Source organism: Aspergillus glaucus, assembly GCF_001890805.1.
Source record: "Aspergillus glaucus CBS 516.65 unplaced genomic scaffold ASPGLscaffold_11, whole genome shotgun sequence".
Lineage (NCBI taxonomy): Eukaryota > Fungi > Ascomycota > Eurotiomycetes > Eurotiales > Aspergillaceae > Aspergillus > Aspergillus glaucus.
In genome coordinates, this window is record NW_019170463.1 from 408,627 (window position 1) to 427,903 (window position 19,277).

The window sequence follows — 19,277 nt, forward strand, 5'->3', positions numbered from 1 at the left end:
CTCCCAGCGTCGTCCCCGATCTGCCCACTCGCCCCAATAACTATTACTGCTACTGCCTGCTAATAATCATCCAGCTTCATCTCCATCTCCCCTCGCCCTATCTTTGTCCCAAGCGTGGCTTAGATCTTCCGTTCTTCTATAATACTACTTCTATTCTCCTTTTCCCCCTATCGCTTCCCTCCCGCGCACCCTGATTATGGCTTCTAGAGCGGCAGCAGGAGCCCGCCCGGGCGCCCGATTCGCCCAGTTCAAGCTAGTCTTGCTTGGTGAGCCTCCTACATTTCCGCCCCAAATTCTTGGGTTTCTTTGGGAAACAAATGGATGAGACAGTCGCTGACTCGGTTTGTTTGATTGATTATAGGAGAATCCGCTGTCGGAAAGGTTAAAAGAGATCCCTTCACCTCCCGCTATTGTTACAGTAACTAACATGGATGCTACTTTTCCAGAGTTCGCTCGTTCTGAGATTCGTCAAAGTGAGTGATCGGAAACTATTCAAGGATGTGAGGAATTTTGGGGATGGGATGTCCATATTAACATGGATTAGGATCAATTTGATGACTACCGAGAGTCGACGATTGGCGCCGCCTTCCTGACACAGACCATCTCGCTGGACGAAAACACGACAGTCAAGTTCGAAATCTGGGATACCGCCGGCCAAGAGAGATACAAGTCTTTGGCTCCCATGTACTATAGAAACGCCAACTGCGCCGTTGTGGTTTATGACATCACCCAGGCTGTACGATCCCTTCTCTTTTCGTTCTTCGTCCTTTGATATATATAGGTATGGCGGGAAGATGCTAATCGGGTTGATCTTGAACAGTCTTCGTTGGATAAGGCCAAGTCGTGGGTGAAGGAACTGCAGCGCCAGGCAAATGAGAACATCGTGATTGCTCTCGCGGGTAACAAGCTCGACCTCGTCAACGAGAGCCCGGACAAGAGAGCGATCCCAACGGCTGATGCCGAGGCGTACGCGCGCGAAGCTGGATTGCTTTTCTTCGAAACGTCGGCAAAGACCTCTTCGAACGTGCAAGAGCTCTTCACCGCCATCGCAAAGAAGCTGCCGCTAGACCAAGCCGGACCACGGAATTTGCGAACCGCTCCCCGTCCCGGCGTTGACTTGCGGCCGGAGGCACCCGGCACTCAAGGCGCTGGAGCATGCAACTGTTAATCGTAACACAACATGACCATCGCCTGTGAGGTTTCTCGACACAAGAAAGAAACGACAGGCGTCTTCTGGCCTGATGCAGAATGGTGGTATCAGGGTACATTGCGACGCTATGCTATCTCTATGAACCAGAATGTCTCTTTCTTTACTTCCGTTTTGATGTCCAATCGGTGTTACGGTCTTCGGGGAGGGGGTTGGAACTAGATTACATTGTCAATCTTCCATCCAGCAAGCGATCTCTCTATATTACGGCTGGATCCTTGGTTGCGAACTTGTCCTCGACTAACCTTCTCTTGCTGCTCTTTCGTTTCATTCGACTGGAATTTCGATGCTGTTCGTGCAACGGAAAGCCGCGTTCTAAGGCGCGTTTGGATTGGCTCTCTAGACTTCAAAGAGCAGAAGCTATTATGCTCTTTTATTTCCTCTTTTAACCTTGACTCTATTTGCTGCTGCTTGTTACACCTGGCGTCTGCATCATTTCTTGCTTGGGTTGAATTCATGTTACCTTTTCTTTTCCCTATTTTACTTTTCTTTACGCCCTGGGGAACCTCAGTATGCTCATATAATACTTATTATACGCTCGAATTGATGTCTCGACGAATGGATTTGTTCTAGAATACTTAATAGTGTTTTTGAACCTTGTAGCTATCACTGTCAGGGCATATCAGTGCTAATCGGCTGTGGCAGAAGCGCAATGTGGCGGTGCACATATGGCGGTGCAGGATTCTCGGAGCGGATCGTAAAAGCATCATTCCAATTCCCGGTCCGCGTTTTCTCTCTCACGCCTTAACATCACCTTCCCTCTCTTCCCCTCTTATCAACCCCGCCACCAGCGCTTTTTGGTCCGGTAGTGCGGGTCATCATGCTGCGCTCCTCGATTCTCCAGAGCCGGCAATTGCTGTCGTCGCCCATTCGCCAGCGGACAGCGTCGCAATGGCTGTCTAGAGCTGGAGCCAGCAACCGGCTCTCCGGTCAGGTATGTTGACATTGCGTTGTGTGCCTCTGTCAAGGCTAGTTTGATTAATGGGTTTTGCTTCTATCTAGAGATTCTTCGCCGACGAAAAGTCCCCTACCCCCGCTTCTCCCTCATCCGAGTCGACCGTCCCTCCAGAGAATGTTGCCAAGGCAGAACAAGGTGCGACTGCCATATTGCCGGGATTGGAAGGCATATCAATAATTGTTGAATGCTAAACCACTCTACAGGATCTCACGTCCCCCCGGCTCCCCCAACTCCCAAGACTGGACGTTTCCGTCGATTCCTGTTGTACTTGATTCTCACATCCGGATTTGCCTATGGTGGAGGTATCTTTTTGGCTTTGAAGTCGGACAACTTCCACGACTTCTTCACAGAGTACGTGCCTTACGGAGAGGAATGTGTTCTCTACTTTGAGGAGCAGGACTTCTACCGCCGATTCCCGAATGCCTCCAAGCACCAACACCGGATTCAGTCTACACCAAAGGATGCAGGCAGGCATGTCACCATCCCGAGCAATAGTGGTCTTTTTTCGAAGGTCACAGAGGAGGAGGATGCTGGAGCCGATGTTTCGCAAAAGGGTCCTCACATGAGTGCTGTCCATGATGCTCAGGTGAAGCCCGCCGGCGCCAAGGCTGAAGAGAGGGCTGCCGCCGTCGGAAAGGCCAAGAGCGACAAGGCTACTAAGGAGCAGAAGGCCAAGGATGAGAAGAAGAAGCCCGCCGCTCCCATCCCTACTATCGAGCTTGCGCAAGTGCAGGAGGGAGGTGAAGCTATTGTTCAAGACTTGGTCAAGACCTTCAACGACATTGTCACAGTCATTAGCGCCGATGAGGACTCCGGCAAGTACTCTTCTTCCATCGCGAAGGCTAAGGAGGAAGTCCAGAAAATTGGCGAGAAGATTGTGGCAGTCCGCGAAGAGGCCCGCAAGGCTGCCCAGAACGAACTCACAAAGGTGCACGCGACTTTCGACGAGTCTGCACGTGAGCTGATCCGCCGCTTCGAGGACTCTCGCTCTGCGGACGCTGCTCAGTACCGTGAAGAGTTCGAGGTCGAGCGGGAGAGGCTGGCCCGTGCCTACCAGGACAAGATCCAGACCGAATTGCAAAGAGCCCAGCAAATCGCGGAACAGCGCCTGCAGAATGAACTCGTCGAGCAGGCTATTGAGCTCAACCGCAAGTACTTGCATAACATTCAGGACTTGGTTGAGAAGGAGCGCGAAGGGCGTCTCAGCAAGCTAAACGAGCTGACCACCAGCGTTAACGACCTCGAGAAGCTCACCACCGACTGGAGGGAGGTCATCGACTCGAACCTCAAGACCCAGCAGCTCCAGGTTGCTGTGGACGCGGTGCGCTCTGTCCTTGAGCGCTCTGAGGTTCCCCGGCCATTCATTCGTGAGCTTGTTGCCGTCAAGGAGTTGGCCACTGATGACCACGTTGTTGAGGCAGCCATCGCGTCCATCAACCCCACCGCCTACCAGCGCGGTATCCCCTCCACTTCTCAGCTGATCGAGCGGTTCCGCCGTGTTGCTTCTGAGGTCCGCAAGGCCAGCCTTCTGCCTGAGGATGCTGGTATCGCCAGCCACGCTGCCAGCGTTGTCTTGAGCAAGGTCATGTTCAAGAAGGATGCCGTGGCCGATGGCGATGGCGTTGAGAGTGTTCTCATGCGGACTGAGACTCTCTTGGAGGAGGGCAATGTTGACTCTGCCGCCCGTGAGATGAACTCTCTCCAGGGATGGGCAAGAATCTTGAGCAAGGATTGGCTGGCAGATGCGCGCCGGGTTCTTGAGGTGAAGCAAGCTTTGGAGGTAAGTCGCATCCATGACTGTCATTTGGGATAATTGGCTAACCCTTTCTTTCACAGGTTATTGAGACTGAGGCACGACTCCAGTGTCTGAGAGTGGAATAGATACGTGACTTAGCAGTCGTTTGGTTTTCCTTTTGTTAGTAAAATTCCCAAGGAACTGTACATCTAGTTGTTCTTCTGCATTGTTAGGTTCAATGGCAGAAAATGCATTTTATTCTTGTTCAAATATATCCCTGGTATCCATATAGCTGCTCAGTCAGATATGCATCACCGTTCGGGAGCATATGTTTGCAGTGTTTGCAACTGCACGTGCGTATGCGTCGCAGGAGATCGACCTCCGTATTCATCGGAACTTCTACTTGTACACTACGCTTTTCTTTACTTACTGTGATGCTGGCCTTTCTCTGTATTTGCTGTTCTGCCGTTGCTTCGGCTATTTGACTAATCGTACCTGCCTTGATGCCTCCATAATTCCTAACGCCGGCGAACTACACTCCTTTCCTGACGACACTCCGTCCCGCTCCCCGGACCTCTGATGTCGCAACAGTCAAATGACTCCCACCCACCCCCTTCTATGGTCGCACCTTCCGATCCGTCATACGCAAGCACTCCGTCGCGCAAATTTGAAGCCGATGGCGGGGCCGATCGACGAAAAGACATGCAAATGAACGAGGGTCGAGCAAGCGGCGAGCTGGAAGGCAGCACCCTCGGGAGCAGCTCTCGCGATGGTGAACGGGGAGGAACTCCGGGACAGCAGAGGACAGGCTCAAGTAGCTTCTTACTGGATTCATCGTTTTTGCACAAGTCGAAGAGTCTGAGAGCTAGTCAGCATCAGCGTCCACGCCGCTCCGAACCCGATCGCAAAGAGAAGCGGAAGCCACCAGAGGTCGAGAACAACAGTTCGAGGAAGAAATCACGCTTTCCTTGGAGTCGCTACCGTCAATCATTGGAAGAATCGCTGTCTGTCGACACCAGTTCACGAGCGGTCCGTGAGGATCCTCAACCGTCGAATGCCGCGCGCGAAGAAGAACCGCATGATGAGCCAGATAATACTCAGGGGGAGGCAAACCAGGGCTCAATAGGTCTCGATCAGGACTCTATCGAGATTGTGAACCTGGCTTTGAACCTGAATGAGTCGAGACAGCGAGGCAACATTGGTCGATCAGCATCTCATCGGGTTTCTGGGGGAGCTTGGACAGCCCGGCAGCCGTCTGCTCACTACACGGATAGTCATGTGCCAGCTGTTGTGGGAGGTAGTCTGGAGAATCGCAGCCGAGCCCAAGGACGTCGTAGCCTCACTCAGTCGTTTCCCGACGGTCGTCCTCGGCCTCTGGACCCATACGCGCAGCAGTCTCCCGTCAATGAGCAGTTGTCCGTGTCTAACCTTCTACCTGATACAGTCAATGACGGCGCCCTGCCGCATGACATCTCGGAGAACACACTTGCTAGAGTTGACAAAGCTCGCCGCCACTTTGAACTGTTCAACGAGTATCTACGCTTACTTCCGTCGCTCCCTCCTTTGAGAAGTCATGGCGCTGGGGACAGTGGCCATGATCCATCTCGTGTGCACAATCCCCTTCAGACTATTCGCAATCGAAAGGTTAGATACCGTGAGAAATGCCCGATCAACGTCGAAAGGGAAGGTTGGGACGATGTCGCAACGATCCATGAGTGGGTCAACATAGTAGAGCAACAATACGGCCATCAACCGCATCAACCCAACGAGTGCTTGGAACTTCCGCGGCTAGGTCAAAGAACCTCTCGGCCCCCCCAAGGCGAACACGACGATGCGGAATTATCCGCTGTCGTTTCTCCTTCTGATAGTGGGGGGCCAGGAAGGCGCTCCAGTAGTGCCAAGGCGCGGAGGCCGAGATTCGACTGGGTTGTCTCGTCGGCCGAGCTACTGGCCGACGCCGCATGGGTCGAAGATGGGTTGAACAAGAGCAAAATGACTGATAAGGACGGAAACAGCCTTTACCCAGATCCAATGGAGTTGCGCTCCTCAGACGCCAATTTCGATACTTCGAGTGTCCAACGAGCGTCATTGTCTGGAAAGAGGGTATCCCTGGATGTTCCTTCATCGTTTTCAGATCGGGGCATGTCCAACGATTTACAGGGTGCTGGCCGCGGGCGACCCCGGCATAGACTCCAAAGTCCATCTAGTCCCATCCACAGCAGCAGTGCCTCGGCGAAGGGCAGACTCTTCAAACGACGGTCCCGCAGCTCTTCCAGCGTTTCCATGGGCGCTGGGTTGTCCGAAAGATCGGGATTCTCCAGTGCTCTATCCACGAATATTAAGTCAACGCGGGACCCTGACTCACCGTTGTATCGACAAAAGAAGGGCTCTACATGGGCAAGCGCAGATGAGAAGCGACCCTCGATATCATCTGCAGCAAGCATGGATGATCGATATCGAATGTCCCTAGACGCCATGCAGAGCACTGCTCCAAACTCTCCTATGCATCCTGGTCCCTTTCCCAGTATCGCAGTCAACCTTTCTCCTCAAACTAGCCGTTCGCCCTCGCCACCATCCAAGAAGCGGTTGTCTCGGAGGATCGCTGCTCGTCGCGAGCGGAGTAAGAGCAAGAACCGCACTAAAGAGCAGCGTGAGGATCTTCCTTTAGATTCCCAGTTTTTGCGCAAGCACCCATCACCTGCCCATCTGGATGTCACAACTCCTTCGGGAACCGATCGCTCTGAGCAGCTTGAGTCAAGCGCTCACCCAGACCAAGCCTCGTCACCTCACCAGGATGATCAACCAATGGATGATACGGCGCAAAAGGGATCCGGTCACGAGTCTAAACTTCGCGGCATATTCAAAGGAAAAGGAAAAGTTACGGCGAAGGTTGGCAACGAAGTCTCCAAAATGGGCAACTTCATTTTAAAGAAAGACCATCCGGTGCACTCTCGTCAGTCGTCATTCGCAACCAGTGCAGCATCCGATGATGTCGATCTCGAAACAGCGAATGTCAGCAAGAGCGTCAATCCAAAGGGCTTCTTGCGCCGTTTCCCAACCCTGTCTGACGACAATGGCCGGTTTGCTCGCAAAGATACGGAGAAAGATACTCATGTGCCTTCTATACCCACTCTAGCGCCAGTTCCGCAGAATGACCACGATGGGCAGCGAGAAGCATCTGATCTTGAAGGTGCTCGTGATACAAGAGAATTGCACAAGAAGGTCGATGATACTCATGCCGCTCAACCAGGCAAATTTGACACCCACGTTTCCGTGAGAGATTCCAATGAGAACTTTGGCATCGGACCACCATTTCGCAATGTTCAGGAACAGAACAGGAAGAAGCAAATCAAGGATCCTTCTGTTCCTTTTAGTATGACCCGTCCTCCCGTCACCGGTCTCGCACAGGCAGAGGCATCTGCACCGCCTTCTGCTCAAGGGAGACGTCCAACCTTATCAGGTACCTGGACGATTTCAGACCGCAGCATTACTACCCTGGCCGATCTTGGTGTATCCGAGAAACGGGAAATCGAACGCACGCGAGCTCTCCTCTTGTCTTCGGGGATCAAAGCGCGAGAAATCACACGCCGCGCAGAGACTGTTCGCGATCCTCCGCCCGAATTCCTCACGAATACGATGGATAATGCTTGCACTTTTACACGGGTGACCCGACTACGGGAATTCGACCTCGCGGCTCAAAACCTACAGCGAAGATTTGAAAAGACACAGCTTCAATTCCAGCAATCCATGGACCGTTTTCCAAAGGAGACCGTGTCGCCTTTGAAATCGCGATTAAGCGATCTGGAAAATCTGGTCAGCCATTCGCTTACGCCGCGGGTTCAAGCAGTAGCATCCGACGCCGAAGGCTTGAGCATTCAGTTGAATACCACTAGCACGCTAGCTCTGAAGCAGCTAAGTGATACACTGGACAAAGGTGTTAGAAAGCGTCGCCGTCGATTACGATGGGTGAGACGTGCCGGCTTTGTGATGCTCGAATGGGCTCTCGTGGGTATGCTTTGGTGGGTGTGGTTGATTGTCATGGCCTTCAAGGTATTTCGCAGCGCCTTCCACGGTGCGATTTCAGGAATCCGATGGGTTCTGTGGTTGTGATGGCCGTTTCCATCTCCTTGCCGTGGGTTTCATCCAAACCCTAATACCTATTTCTTTTCTTCGTGAGTTAGATGTCTCACATTGTACACTTTTTTCAAGATGCGCATATACCCCATCTTCTGGAGTTTCTGGTTTCTACCTTTTATTCTTTTTAATATTTTATTTGGTCTGCATGCTTCATATGGTTCTTCAAGACATGTTTGACATCCTTTTATATCCTTCTGTGTTTCTGGTTTTCGCATTCATCTGTACATATGTCATTATTATTTGTAATCAACTTAATTCGTTTCTTTTTAAAAGATCTGGTCTTTTATCTCTTTTATGTCCACCTGAGACAATGACCTTGTCTGACGGGAGTGCCATGAAACAAACTGAAAGAAAACGCAACCACAAAGAGATGTAAGTGTTCATAATGCTCATTGTTTAGGGCTCTCCCCACTAACCGTTTGTAGGATGTTGTAGGTGTTTCTCCTACTTCAGAAACATGGTTATCTCTTTCATGGCCATTCAGCATCTTGGGACAGCTTTAGGATATAAATATTACCATGCAATCCCTGCTTGATGTTCCCTTTCATCACCATCGATCCTTCTTTCTCTCTTATCCACTTTATTGTTCTCTTCAATCCAGCTCTTTGACCAACAGCTACCAAGCCCTTTACAATACGCCTGGCCTGCCAGTCCCACGGAAACCACCCCCAGCTTTATCAACACCAACAACCCAACCACCAACCCTAAAATGCACCGCTTCTACGGTCAGTCCACCAACGGCAACGAATCCGTTAAAACCCCCAGAACCCCATCCCCCAAACCCGGCCAACTACCCATGGAAACCAACCCCCTGGAACCGCCTCGTCTACGCCGTTCAAACGCGATTAAACGTGTAGGTGAGGTTTTGGTTAATTATCGTCGTGAGCGTGAGGACGATCGTGCAGAATCACCTACTCCAGCGGGTAGAACCAGGCCGTTTTCTTTTACGCGGACGGGTCGTCAGGGTCATATCAACATTGCCAACACCGGATACACGGCTAACAAGTATATAGAAGAGATCGATATCTCGCCTATGAAAGACGAGTGGATGTGGGAGGACGTGCGCCATATCCCGGGCATTCTAACCTCCTTTATTAAACCGGGGATGTCAGCTGACGAGCTAGGTTTTCATCTTGCCAAAGTGCTCTACGGCCGCGATAAGTCTGTCGGTGGCATCGTGACGACCCTGGTTAATGAGAATGTCACGTACGACGAGATTGCCGTCCGCACGCTCAAACTGCTCGATTTATACGATGACGATGGTCAACCTTTGTACGAGCAGATCGCATCCTCTGGTTCGGACCGTCGTCCTAATCGTCCCTTGCACTCAAAGATGAACCACGGACAAGTGCAGACTCCACCGATCTCGCCCTATGCACGCAACGAGGAACTTCTCTTCTACAAAGACCCGAACACAACCGGTCCCGAAATCATCTGTCCCCAACCCCGCCACGCAGCCCTCGAGCGAGAAGCTATTCAGCGCTTCTTAGCCGAGGACGACTCTACCTCCAACGAAGACGAAGACGATGAGCACACCAACCCCTTCGCCGATTTCGATTTCGCTTTCGACGCCCCGGACGCTGATACTACCAATGCTAACGCTTATGCTGACGATGCTTACGATGCTAGCAGTAGCAGCAATAGCAGTCCCTTCGATGACATCGATGTACAAAACGCGCAGGCTATCCAATGTTCCAAATCCGGTCCGGCTAGATTTTATAGTCAGTGCTATGATGGTGGTGGTGTGGCTAGTGCTACTGCTGCTGATGATACCGGTGTCGGTGCTGAGCATGCTAACAGGAAGCAGCATAATGCGAGTAGAATCCCTGAACAACTTCGTCCGGGGGTGGTGGCGAAGCAGAAGTCGAAGAGGGGGAGGTTTTTGATTGATTAATTGGATAACTGGTGATTGAGTGATTGATTGACTACAAATTGAATGATTTGATCTATGCTACTGTGCTTTATCGAATGTTGTGTTCAGCTTGTTTGGTCTTGTTTGCTTTTGTGTCTGGTTTTTATAGACTGTTATGGCTTCTTGATTTTCTGTTCATAGATTGCGTTGCTTTTGCGTGTTGGAATGGTGGTTCAAGCTCACTTCACAGGACTTACAACCTGACTCAACAAGAAAAAGGTATGTTAATCCCCTTCCCCCCTCCTGTGATGCTTTTGATATAATGTCGAGCTTTTGTTTACTCTTACTCGTGTTTTATTGTTATTGTTTGGTTGCTACGTTGTTTTGCTCAGTTGTTGTTGTTGTTTTGTTTTGAGGTACTTACTACATAACACAAAGGTGTACAGGTAAGTCTATTCTATCCTGTGTTCTGTTTTTTGTTAAATGCAAAGATGAGTTCATCATCAAATATTTTCCTATTATAATCCAATCTCATCTCAATTGTAGTAGTATACACTCCAACTCTCATTTCTTCTAGTAACCCCATCGAATTCCCTCATACATATACACACACAGTACAACAAGAACTATACACCATATGAATACATAACCCCCCACTAGCACACAAATCTCATATTAAAACCCTCTCCCCCTTCCAAAAAAAAAAAAAAAAAAAAAAAAAAAAAAAAAAAACATTAATGCCTCGACGTAGACCGATACTTCGCCCCCGTCGTCCCATGATGCCGATGCGCTTGCGCACGCTGCCAAGTCGGCGCATGCTCAGAGCGTCTCCTTCTTGAGACGCGCGGCGGTCGGCCCTGGGTTGTCACGCCCATGACGTCGCGGTCGACGTTGGAGGTTTTGTCTTCTTGGGACTCGGATTCGGAGGGGGAAGGGGAGGGGGAGGGGATTTGCACGCGGTCTGGGGAGGAGGTTCGGTGGGAGGACATTGTGTGTATTATTTTAGAGTCGTTTTGTAGTTTGGAGTATTGGTAGTTGAATTGTTGTAATTAGTAGTGCGTTTGGGAAGAATGCTATCTATAAACCTCTGGTGGCACTCAACATAAGAGTGACCTCATTATGAAGGACATGCAATCGAAGGCAATTTATTGTACAATACGCCACATAGTCCAATAATCAGGCGCAATTCAAGTCATGTAACTACAAATAATAACCTAGAGGATCGGATGCAGTGGAGTTCCCCCGTGTATGACCTCGAAATCCATCATGTCCTCCCATCAGACCCCGGATTCCTCGGCGATGTCCATTAAATGGGACACGAGGCGAGAACCATTTCCTTCCTTGACTTGCAGCAGAAGAGAAAGAACTCCATCTGGACCCATTCCCGGAGTTCCGCGAGCCAGAATAATCTCGGAACGAAAATCGTCTTTCCCTTGGGGCCTCATCTGGCAGTCCTGAATCTGGAGACTTTGTTCCGCGCCAGAGCTTCCAAGGTGACATACGTTTTCCAAGTTTATGCACACTATCCCGTCGAGCCCCGATGGAAGAGAATAACTGCTGTAGAGTGGAGTCCAGAGGTATAAAGTCCATATCGATAGCTTCCAAGGACAACGTATTATAAGTTTCGTAGACAATACTAGGCAGACCGATATGAAGTCGGTCTCCTTGGAAGAACTGTTTGCTTGCATTAAGACTGTGCGAGCGCTCTGGTGGCATAACAGGGAGTCCGTTACTGGGGTATTTCGATGCCCCGTTCGAAGATTGACATCTTCGAATAAACGAGCTAAAGTTGGCTGCTAGCGTCACTGCACAGAGTGGAAGAAAGCCAAGATGTGTAGAGCAATTTGCCAATGCCTTGTCTATGCCATCGTCTGCCAGTCGGTCAAAAGATATTTTGAGACAGAGAGCCCACAAATCCGCATATAGACTGCAAACGATATAGAAGTCGCCAGTAGTGATGTCAAACTCATCTGGGAGCTTCTCTTGGCGAATAAACTGAGTGTAGGATGGATCGACGCAGATAATTAGCGATCCTTCTTGTATAGCCCATTTCTCGCCAACTTCCAGGCGTACATCTCTGTACGAATGCAGGCGTGTGCAAAGGCCAGCCTTGGTCTGCCGGAGGGGACTATGTAGACTTCGACTTGGTAGATCTTCCTCAGAGGAGTTTGATGAATCCGAATGATCGTTTGCCACAGAGAAGTAATCGCATTGCCTCTTCGTAGGCTCACTAAAGGGACTCTTATACTCGTGTCAGAACACCCGCATGTGTTCCAAAGGATAAGATACTCACAAGCAATGGCGTTTCCGGCTCTGAATTCGAATCAGTTTCGGTCGCTTGAGCTTCCGCCACGGCGGCTGCTATATCACAAAGCAACTCCCGTTTAAAAACTTCCTGTTCTTCAGTCGTCTCCTCAATAGCGATATCCGGGGTATCAGTATCCTGCGCAAAATCCCTCAAACACACACCAGCAGAGCATTCCCCGGGGCTCTGCTTCATGGAATTCCCGCAGCGTCCACACAGGATATCACCATCCCCACCAGACAAGTCTTGGTCGCCGCAAGGCAGATCCGGGCTTAAGAGCCAAACTGGAGGTCGTTCCATGTACACAGCATGTCGACGTCTTTTAGTCACAGAGTCGGAACTTGGTCCATCTTCTAGGACCTCTTTTGAAAGAGCTTTGCGGGTCGGAGTCGCGGGCAACTCTTTGATTGGCGTTGTGCTTTCCTGGGAAGGGTCGTATTCTCCGAGTTTGGAAGAGTAGAAATCGAACAAGTCTATAAAAGACATGGTAGGAGATGCAGCGATCACTATTAAAGATTAATAGAATAAGCGCGACAACGTAAAAGGTGCAATGGATATGCTATTGGTACCCAAGAAGCATTCTGTCAGGGACGAAAAGGTTGCTCCATGGTTAAGTTAGTGTTTATCAACTGAGGGAAGTGAAGGTGCTCCTTCCTTCTCTGTGGAGACCGGTGATTTGGGGAAGGCGCGTGGCACATCTTGAGTTGCTCTCGTCCCGGGGAGCATATCTCGTAGCTACCCAATAGATGAGCATCCCACTGCCATCAGTTGGGTTAAGGAGAGAAAATAATTGAGAGTCGGGTCGGTATCACGTGATTTTTACAGCACCTATTCGGCCATGATGTCGTTTATATTCTTCTCTTTCATTCTAATAATCCAATTTTCCCCTACAGCTATCCTTGTTCAAGCATAAAATATAATGTAGACACAGTGTGGCCTGGCACGATAAGGCTGATCGCAATGATATCATCGCCCCGTTGATGTCATCAGCCCTACGGGACGGGACCACAGGCAACAGAAATTCAAAACCCCAGACAAAAATCCCCAAAGACACTGCCCAGACATTCTCACCTATCAATCTCATCCCTCGATTTAACCTCGCTATATCAATTGGCTATTCCTTTGATATATACGCAGCCACGCCATGACCTCCGCCAACGACAACAACCCAACCGTTATCGAACAACGCGCCGAACCGACACCAGGCACTAGCAATGAGGGGTATACGGACAGCGTCAAGGACCAGGTCAACTCGACAGAGACGGGGAGTTCATTGGCGGATCTGGGGAATAATGCGAGTGCGATGATTGGGGAGTCATTTAATGAGGTTAAGAATAGAGTCAGTTCGATATCGCCGGGGGAGGTGGTTGATGGTGTTCGGGAACAGATTCAGTCGATAGCGAATGGGAATGGGAATGAGGATGATGCGGAGAGTGAGCGGGCTGCGAAGCAGGGTTAGTTTTTTCTTGACTTGTTTGATATTGCTTGGTGTGCTAATGCTGAATGCAATAGAAGCAGAGAACGCGCCGACCCAAGAAGAAATCCAAATAATCGAAAATATGGAAAGGGAGAAGATCGCAGAATTCCTTCAGGAGAAACACATGAGCAACGCCAATTTACAACGCGGGAAATAATTTATATCATATACCCCTCTGCCTGTACGTGATAGTCGATATATGCAATGCTATTTAAGGTATTTACAGAACAACAAGAAAGATCAATCATTCAACGAATCTCAATAATAAACAACTCCCATATTTCCAATCCCAACGTGACAACGTTTACAGCAATGCGCGGAATCCCGGCTCGATTCTGCGCTCCAATTCACAAAAGTCGGCCACCTGGCCCAAGTGGTCAATTCCCCAAAATCCCTCCATCTCACCCTGGGGGTTAGTGCATTCGAACCAAGGAAGGCCGAAAGCACCAGACCTGAACGCGCGGTCGGTATTTTCGTTCAATAGGCTCTTGATGTCTGATGTTTTTGACTGTCCCTTATTAGTATGGAACGGTATCACTCAAATCAAAGTGGATAACATACATCCTTCACAATCTCATGCGTCCTCTCCTTCCCCAACACCTTCTCCAAAATCGGACCAAAAATCTCCGGCTGTATAACCTTGGAGTTCCCATCTGCCCAGAACGCATAATACAAACTTGCGATCGCAGGAACAAGTAGCTCCGGGTATCTCTGGGAGACAGCGCAAAGAGCGCGCTGCACGCCCAGCGTCACTGGCGGGAAATCATGGGGGAAATGGTCGACCATCGGAACTCTGAAATAGCGAGACCATCGGATGCGCTCTTGGTTGATCCAGATGTCCTTGTCTGTATTTATTAATATCGGCTCATTTTTCTTGCTGTATTCTCTTACTTTTGATCTTAATAGGCGGCGTATTGCCACAAGAATGCATCAAACCACCGAGAAAGATGGGAACATAGGAGACGGTGCAATTGCGGAAGGCTGGGGAGTTCTGTTTACCATTGTTTAGTTCGCCATTCATTGTCGGTCTGGAAACTTCTCCGGACTTACTTGCAGCGCGTGGAAAGCGATGTACGCAAAGGGGCTGACAATGTCAAAGTAGAGCGTGATTTTGGAAGTCATGTTGATAGAGTATAGGATAATCAATTCTTTCTCTGAGAATGATGATGGATAGTATCGAGTTGACGCCTGACACGGCTGAACTGAATCCTGAATCCAGATCGCGATCGCCGCGGCTGAGTCAGCTACCGAGGTCGTCGGTACTTTTGAGTATCGTTCGAGTTTATGAGATTTGATGTCTATGGAGGATTCAAGATTAAGTAGAGGTGTATTGTTAGATAAAGGAATGTATTTCTGCTGAAATCTGAGCTGAGGAGTGTGCGCAAGTACAAACTGTCGTGCTAAAAATAGCTGCCACTCATACTATTCCAACGAAGAGAGAAAAGTAAAAGCAGAGGACATAGCGAGAGACCAAGAAAGAGAAGAAGTGAATAACAATTACTTGTAGGTATATATATATCCAACCATCAACAACATCCAACGCGCCTTGCATCAATCCCAAGACCCTCCTCCCAAACAGGCAATATTAGGGCACCCCCAAACAGGACTAGCGCCTGCCCCGCCTCCCATCTTACCCAAATGATCTTTACACCAACATCCCATCTCCAACATATCAACAACAAAAATGGCACCCATCCCCGTAACAATAGTAACGGGCTTCCTGGGCTCCGGTAAAACAACTCTCCTCCTAAACCTCATCCCCCAACTCCCGAAATCCTACCGCCTCGCCCTCCTCAAAAACGAATACGGCGACGTCGCCATCGACTCCCAACTCGCCTCTACCCAATCAATCTCCGGCGTCCGCGAACTCCTCAACGGCTGCATCTGCTGCAATCTCGTCGGGCAGCTCGGCGATGCGCTAAACCAGCTCCGCGAAACGGTTCAACCGGATCGTATCGTCATCGAGACCTCCGGTAGCGCGTTTCCTGCGACGCTGGCGATGGAGGTTAATCGGTTATCGCGCGAAGAGTCAGATGAGGGAGAAGGTTTTGTGCTGGATGGGGTGATTAGTGTGATTGATGTGGAGAATTGGGAGGGGTATGAGGATACGAGTTATACGGCGAAGTTGCAGGCGAAGTATACGGATTTGATTATTTTTAATAAGTGGGAGGGGGTTGGGGAGAGGAGGTTTGATACTTGTCTTGACAGGGTGGGGGATTTGGAGGTTGAGACGCCGTATGTTAAGTCGGATCGGGGGAGGGTGGATAAGGATGTGCTGTTGGGGATTGATGGGGCGATGTTTGCGAAGGAGAATGCGGATGTGGCTTTGGGGCAGGCGCATCATGACCATGAGGATGGGCATGAGCACCAGCATAATCATCAGTCCGAGGTCGAAGTGCTCTCCGTAACACTCAAGTCAGACCAGACTGTCAACGTCCCCTCGCTTGAACAACTCCTCTCTTCCGCATCGAAAGAAGAAGTCTACCGCATCAAGGGCATCCTCCGCTGTTCGACGAGCGCTCCACCAGCAGAATCATCCGAAAATCTCAACGAGCCCAGACCGACACCCCAGCCAGACTCTCCTCCGTCTCAGTATTACATCCTCAACTGGGCCTTTGGGCGCTGGACATTCACGCCGTCCGCTGTGGTTGCCGAATCCGCAGACCCAAGCGTGGCCGCCCGTCTGACATTCATCCTCGCGCGGTACGAATCTGGGAAGTGGAAGAAGAAGCTGGAAGCTGGGGGTCTTGTGCAGGCTGAGGGGGCTGAGTTGTCGGTTGAGCGACTTGTTTAGATATCCATCTCATTTACTACACGATTAGAGGATGGAGCTGGCACTCCTAGACATGGTTGAGTAAATAACCAAAAACTTTTCATGCTGTATATATGCCGCTTCGAGTAATTCGCAGCAAAACGGTCAGTTACCAAAGTTAACAATACACTTTTATAAACATAAGAGCCCAGGTCTATCATTAAACAGCCCAAAGGATTACTAGAACAATGATAATGACAACAAAATTACAGGTGAAACACTAACTCTAATCTAAACGCAAGCAACGTGGCCTACAGGCCAATGACAAACATACAAGTAAACAAAGCGCAGTATAAAAACAAATTAGTAGTCGAGGAGAGCAGATGCTCCGGCTTCGCTAGAGATGTAGATCACCTCGTGGTTGTCAGAGAAGCCGTTGAAACGTGTCGCGCTGCACTTGGTGTATGCCCCCATCTCCTCAAAGAACAGCCAGTCTCCGACATCTAACATTCCCGGCAGCTCGATGTGCTGGGTGATGACATCGATTCCATCGCAGGTAGGACCCCAGACGGAGTAGTGGATGCCCTCAGCGGAGCGGTCGATGCCATTCGCACAGGTCAAGATCTGCGCGATCGGATGCTGGTGATCGAAGATGATGTTCGAGAAGTTGCCGTACACGCCGTCGTTCAGGTAGACCATGTACGCGTTGCGGGTCGTATCGGTCGGGTCAGGGATGTCGCGACGCGCAATGACGTTGGCCGCCAAGGTGAAGGCGTTGGCCACGTAGTAGCGACCTGGCTCGGCGATGATACGGACGTGAGGCGGGAAGTAGGCATCGAGGGCCTCACCCAGATATCCAGCGAACTTCTCGAACGTGTCATGGCTGAAACCACCGCCCACATCCAAGGTGTGGAGCTCGTGGCCCACTTCCACCGCCTGGTCGAACACCATGCGCGCATCCTGGACGGCTTTGACGAACGCGCTGGGGTCCTCGGCGCCCGAGCCGACGTGGAAGCTCACGCCAACCACCTTGAGATCGAGCTGCGCGGCCAATTCGAGGAGCTCGCGCGCAACGTCCAAGGACGCGCCGAATTTCATGCTCAGACGACACAAGCTAGTCGAGTCATCCGTCAAGATGCGCAGGTACAGCTCAGCATCCGGGAAACACGCCTTGATCTTGTAGAGCTCGTCCGCGTTGTCAAAAGTCATCTGCTTCACTCCAACCTGGGCCGCATAGCGCAAGTACGACTTGGTCTTGCAAGGCTGCGCGTAGATGATGCGGCTCGGGTCGATACCGGTCGCGAGGGCCAAGTCAATCTCAGACTTGGAAGCACAGTCGAAACCATTTCCAAGCTGAGCCATGAGACGAAGAATCTCCGGGTCGGGGTTGCACTTGACCGCTAATCAATTGTCAGTATGAATCCTTGAGCCCAACATGCGACGAGAACATACCATAAAAAGGCTTCACACGGCCCAATTGCATTTTCCAGCGCAAATGCTGGCGGTAGATCTCGCCCATGTCTGCCACATAGAACGCATCCTCCTCTCCGGCGCCACATTGGTCAACATCCACTTCAGCCGCGCGCTTCTTCAGAACCTCCAGGACGAGGTCCTTGGCAGTCAACCTCGATTGCAACGATTCGTCCCCTCCATGATTACCGAGCAGATTGTAATTATTATGAGAATGTATTATCTCAGGTTTGTGTTTGGTCGCGAGAATCTCAACGGGAGGGACACAAGCAGTAGGTGCCATAACCAAACGTGCTATTGAGCGCACGATGGAAACCTGAGTGGGTAGATGGGAATCGGGAAGACGAATTTATATGGTATAGAAACCAAAAAAATGGGTGTTTGAGCAGTATTCTGGAAGGAAACTGATCAGACCGAAAAAAAGCAGGAAACTTTCAGAACGCGACAAGCGTGTTAGGGAGGACGAAAAGTTTCGCAACCGAGGTTGACTGGACCAAGCCTCCTAGACCCTTCCTCCTGAAGAGGAAGAACCTTCAGAGAAGTCCTATGCGGCAGCTCAAGGGGTGAGGGATTAAGCTGGAAGGGCGTCAACGGGGGCAAAAATGACGCAGCGGAGAAAGACGCGGGGATCGATAGGAGTCGGAGGTGGAATGTTGTTAAGAGTGTCGCGAGGACGTCTATGGCAGACAATTTGACGAAGGAGAGCCGTGGTGAGCTGTTGCCTTTGGAACTACGGATTCCAAAGGCGAAGGAAAGTTTTTTTTATAGGACAGAAACCTTGATTTCTGGAGAAGAAGAGACGGTCAGCGAAATGAACGAGGGAATTAATTTGGTTTTATATCCCAGAAAGACGGCTTATGTGGTAAGAAGAAGGGGGGTACGAGTAGTGTTGTAAAGGAATTTTCTGGTGTGTAGATTGGAGGCTTAGGGCAAAGGGCACGCTAATTGAGGGGTCAAGGCACACAAGCCATGGATACCAACATGAGGATCACATCGATAATCCGGGAATAAGGGGGGGAAGAACAAAAAAAACACTCACCTGGCAATTGGTTCAACTTTTCGCTCGTTCAGACGGGGAGGTCGTCTTGTTATGAGGGAGAAACGAGAGCCAGCAGCGGCGATGATGAAAAAAGACTGACGGGGTCTTAGTCAGCAGCCCGTCGCTTAGCCTGTAACGGAATCTCCCGAGACGCCGCTTTTTCCTAATTCGGGAGGCCGCTTCTACGGGGAGGACAAAAAATGACTCAAATTGCAAGGAAGTAATTGACCGATAGTCAGTATTATGGTTGTTATGGCAAGGGCCTCCTGACCGTGTCTTACGGCTGCCTACCATTCGCCACACAGGCTGAGTACACACTAGTATATCCTTCGTGCGTACACTCTA

General features: G+C 50.3%; 10 protein-coding genes across 10 annotated transcripts; 6 read left to right on the forward strand and 4 right to left on the reverse strand.

Annotated features, from left to right (window-relative positions):
* Nucleotides 1-64: 64 nt before the first annotated feature.
* On the forward strand, nucleotides 65-1,465 carry ASPGLDRAFT_82544 (Rab family GTPase). The gene is made up of 5 exons (XM_022550170.1): nucleotides 65-266; nucleotides 362-381; nucleotides 447-473; nucleotides 545-736; nucleotides 782-1,465. Exons 1-5 carry the CDS (start codon nucleotides 197-199, stop codon nucleotides 1,166-1,168), a joined length of 696 nt encoding a protein of 231 aa, XP_022400559.1. The 5' UTR covers nucleotides 65-196; the 3' UTR covers nucleotides 1,169-1,465.
* Nucleotides 1,466-2,027: 562 nt separating this feature from the next.
* Nucleotides 2,028-4,046, forward strand: ASPGLDRAFT_126956 (MICOS complex subunit MIC60; the record flags this gene model as incomplete). Its single annotated transcript, XM_022540691.1, has 4 exons — nucleotides 2,028-2,141; nucleotides 2,210-2,300; nucleotides 2,369-3,945; nucleotides 4,002-4,046. 4 exons carry the CDS (start codon nucleotides 2,028-2,030, stop codon nucleotides 4,044-4,046), a joined length of 1,827 nt encoding a protein of 608 aa, XP_022400560.1.
* A 291-nt stretch (nucleotides 4,047-4,337) lies between these two features.
* ASPGLDRAFT_47566 (uncharacterized protein) lies at nucleotides 4,338-8,262 on the forward strand. The gene has a single exon (XM_022546702.1). It carries the CDS (start codon nucleotides 4,480-4,482, stop codon nucleotides 8,008-8,010), a length of 3,531 nt encoding a protein of 1,176 aa, XP_022400561.1. The 5' UTR covers nucleotides 4,338-4,479; the 3' UTR covers nucleotides 8,011-8,262.
* A 484-nt stretch (nucleotides 8,263-8,746) lies between these two features.
* ASPGLDRAFT_35874 (uncharacterized protein) lies at nucleotides 8,747-9,931 on the forward strand (the record flags this gene model as incomplete). Its single annotated transcript, XM_022544620.1, has 1 exon — nucleotides 8,747-9,931. One exon carries the CDS (start codon nucleotides 8,747-8,749, stop codon nucleotides 9,929-9,931), a length of 1,185 nt encoding a protein of 394 aa, XP_022400562.1.
* Nucleotides 9,932-10,618: 687 nt separating this feature from the next.
* On the reverse strand, nucleotides 10,619-10,915 carry ASPGLDRAFT_47567 (uncharacterized protein). Its single transcript, XM_022546703.1, has one exon. The coding sequence runs from the start codon at nucleotides 10,876-10,878 to the stop codon at nucleotides 10,624-10,626; it is 255 nt and encodes an 84-aa protein (XP_022400563.1). The 5' UTR covers nucleotides 10,879-10,915; the 3' UTR covers nucleotides 10,619-10,623.
* On the reverse strand, nucleotides 10,910-12,901 carry ASPGLDRAFT_47568 (uncharacterized protein). Its single transcript, XM_022546704.1, has 2 exons — nucleotides 12,183-12,901; nucleotides 10,910-12,130 (listed from the first exon to the last, which is right to left on the reverse strand). Exons 1-2 carry the CDS (start codon nucleotides 12,678-12,680, stop codon nucleotides 11,090-11,092), a joined length of 1,539 nt encoding a protein of 512 aa, XP_022400564.1. The 5' UTR covers nucleotides 12,681-12,901; the 3' UTR covers nucleotides 10,910-11,089.
* A 188-nt stretch (nucleotides 12,902-13,089) lies between these two features.
* Nucleotides 13,090-13,903, forward strand: ASPGLDRAFT_47569 (uncharacterized protein). The gene is made up of 2 exons (XM_022546705.1): nucleotides 13,090-13,648; nucleotides 13,707-13,903. Exons 1-2 carry the CDS (start codon nucleotides 13,339-13,341, stop codon nucleotides 13,826-13,828), a joined length of 432 nt encoding a protein of 143 aa, XP_022400565.1. The 5' UTR covers nucleotides 13,090-13,338; the 3' UTR covers nucleotides 13,829-13,903.
* Nucleotides 13,816-15,094, reverse strand: ASPGLDRAFT_150259 (putative 2-hydroxychromene-2-carboxylate isomerase). The gene is made up of 4 exons (XM_022542123.1): nucleotides 14,722-15,094; nucleotides 14,563-14,662; nucleotides 14,233-14,516; nucleotides 13,816-14,179 (listed from the first exon to the last, which is right to left on the reverse strand). The coding sequence occupies exons 1-4, from the start codon at nucleotides 14,791-14,793 to the stop codon at nucleotides 13,976-13,978; spliced, it is 660 nt and encodes a 219-aa protein (XP_022400566.1). The 5' UTR covers nucleotides 14,794-15,094; the 3' UTR covers nucleotides 13,816-13,975.
* Nucleotides 15,095-15,355: 261 nt separating this feature from the next.
* ASPGLDRAFT_26057 (GTP-binding protein) lies at nucleotides 15,356-16,465 on the forward strand (the record flags this gene model as incomplete). Its single annotated transcript, XM_022543530.1, has 1 exon — nucleotides 15,356-16,465. One exon carries the CDS (start codon nucleotides 15,356-15,358, stop codon nucleotides 16,463-16,465), a length of 1,110 nt encoding a protein of 369 aa, XP_022400567.1.
* Nucleotides 16,466-16,625: 160 nt separating this feature from the next.
* Nucleotides 16,626-18,464, reverse strand: ASPGLDRAFT_351842 (type III PLP-dependent enzyme). Its single transcript, XM_022544527.1, has 2 exons — nucleotides 17,876-18,464; nucleotides 16,626-17,823 (listed from the first exon to the last, which is right to left on the reverse strand). Exons 1-2 carry the CDS (start codon nucleotides 18,174-18,176, stop codon nucleotides 16,787-16,789), a joined length of 1,338 nt encoding a protein of 445 aa, XP_022400568.1. The 5' UTR covers nucleotides 18,177-18,464; the 3' UTR covers nucleotides 16,626-16,786.
* Nucleotides 18,465-19,277: the final 813 nt, after the last annotated feature.

Excerpts from the sequence above, each read along its gene's own strand:
- ASPGLDRAFT_82544 (XM_022550170.1), top strand. The coding sequence starts at position 197 with ATGGCTTCTAGAGCGGCAGCAGGAGCCCGCCCGGGCGCCCGATTCGCC. Across the intron at positions 267-361 it reads GTTCAAGCTAGTCTTGCTTG|GAGAATCCGCTGTCGGAAAG; the intron begins GTGAGCCTCCTA and ends GATTGATTATAG. Across the intron at positions 474-544 it reads TCGTTCTGAGATTCGTCAAA|GATCAATTTGATGACTACCG; the intron begins GTGAGTGATCGG and ends AACATGGATTAG.
- ASPGLDRAFT_351842 (XM_022544527.1), bottom strand. The coding sequence starts at position 18,176 with ATGGCACCTACTGCTTGTGTCCCTCCCGTTGAGATTCTCGCGACCAAA. Across the intron at positions 17,824-17,875 it reads CCGTGTGAAGCCTTTTTATG|CGGTCAAGTGCAACCCCGAC; the intron begins GTATGTTCTCGT and ends ACAATTGATTAG.
- ASPGLDRAFT_47569 (XM_022546705.1), top strand. The coding sequence starts at position 13,339 with ATGACCTCCGCCAACGACAACAACCCAACCGTTATCGAACAACGCGCC. Across the intron at positions 13,649-13,706 it reads TGAGCGGGCTGCGAAGCAGG|AAGCAGAGAACGCGCCGACC; the intron begins GTTAGTTTTTTC and ends TGAATGCAATAG.
- ASPGLDRAFT_47567 (XM_022546703.1), bottom strand. The coding sequence starts at position 10,878 with ATGTCCTCCCACCGAACCTCCTCCCCAGACCGCGTGCAAATCCCCTCC.
- ASPGLDRAFT_47568 (XM_022546704.1), bottom strand. The coding sequence starts at position 12,680 with ATGTCTTTTATAGACTTGTTCGATTTCTACTCTTCCAAACTCGGAGAA. Across the intron at positions 12,131-12,182 it reads AGCCGGAAACGCCATTGCTT|AGTCCCTTTAGTGAGCCTAC; the intron begins GTGAGTATCTTA and ends CACGAGTATAAG.
- ASPGLDRAFT_47566 (XM_022546702.1), top strand. The coding sequence starts at position 4,480 with ATGTCGCAACAGTCAAATGACTCCCACCCACCCCCTTCTATGGTCGCA.
- ASPGLDRAFT_150259 (XM_022542123.1), bottom strand. The coding sequence starts at position 14,793 with ATGACTTCCAAAATCACGCTCTACTTTGACATTGTCAGCCCCTTTGCG. Across the intron at positions 14,663-14,721 it reads TCGCTTTCCACGCGCTGCAA|AACTCCCCAGCCTTCCGCAA; the intron begins GTAAGTCCGGAG and ends AATGGTAAACAG. Across the intron at positions 14,517-14,562 it reads GCCGCCTATTAAGATCAAAA|ACAAGGACATCTGGATCAAC; the intron begins GTAAGAGAATAC and ends TAATAAATACAG.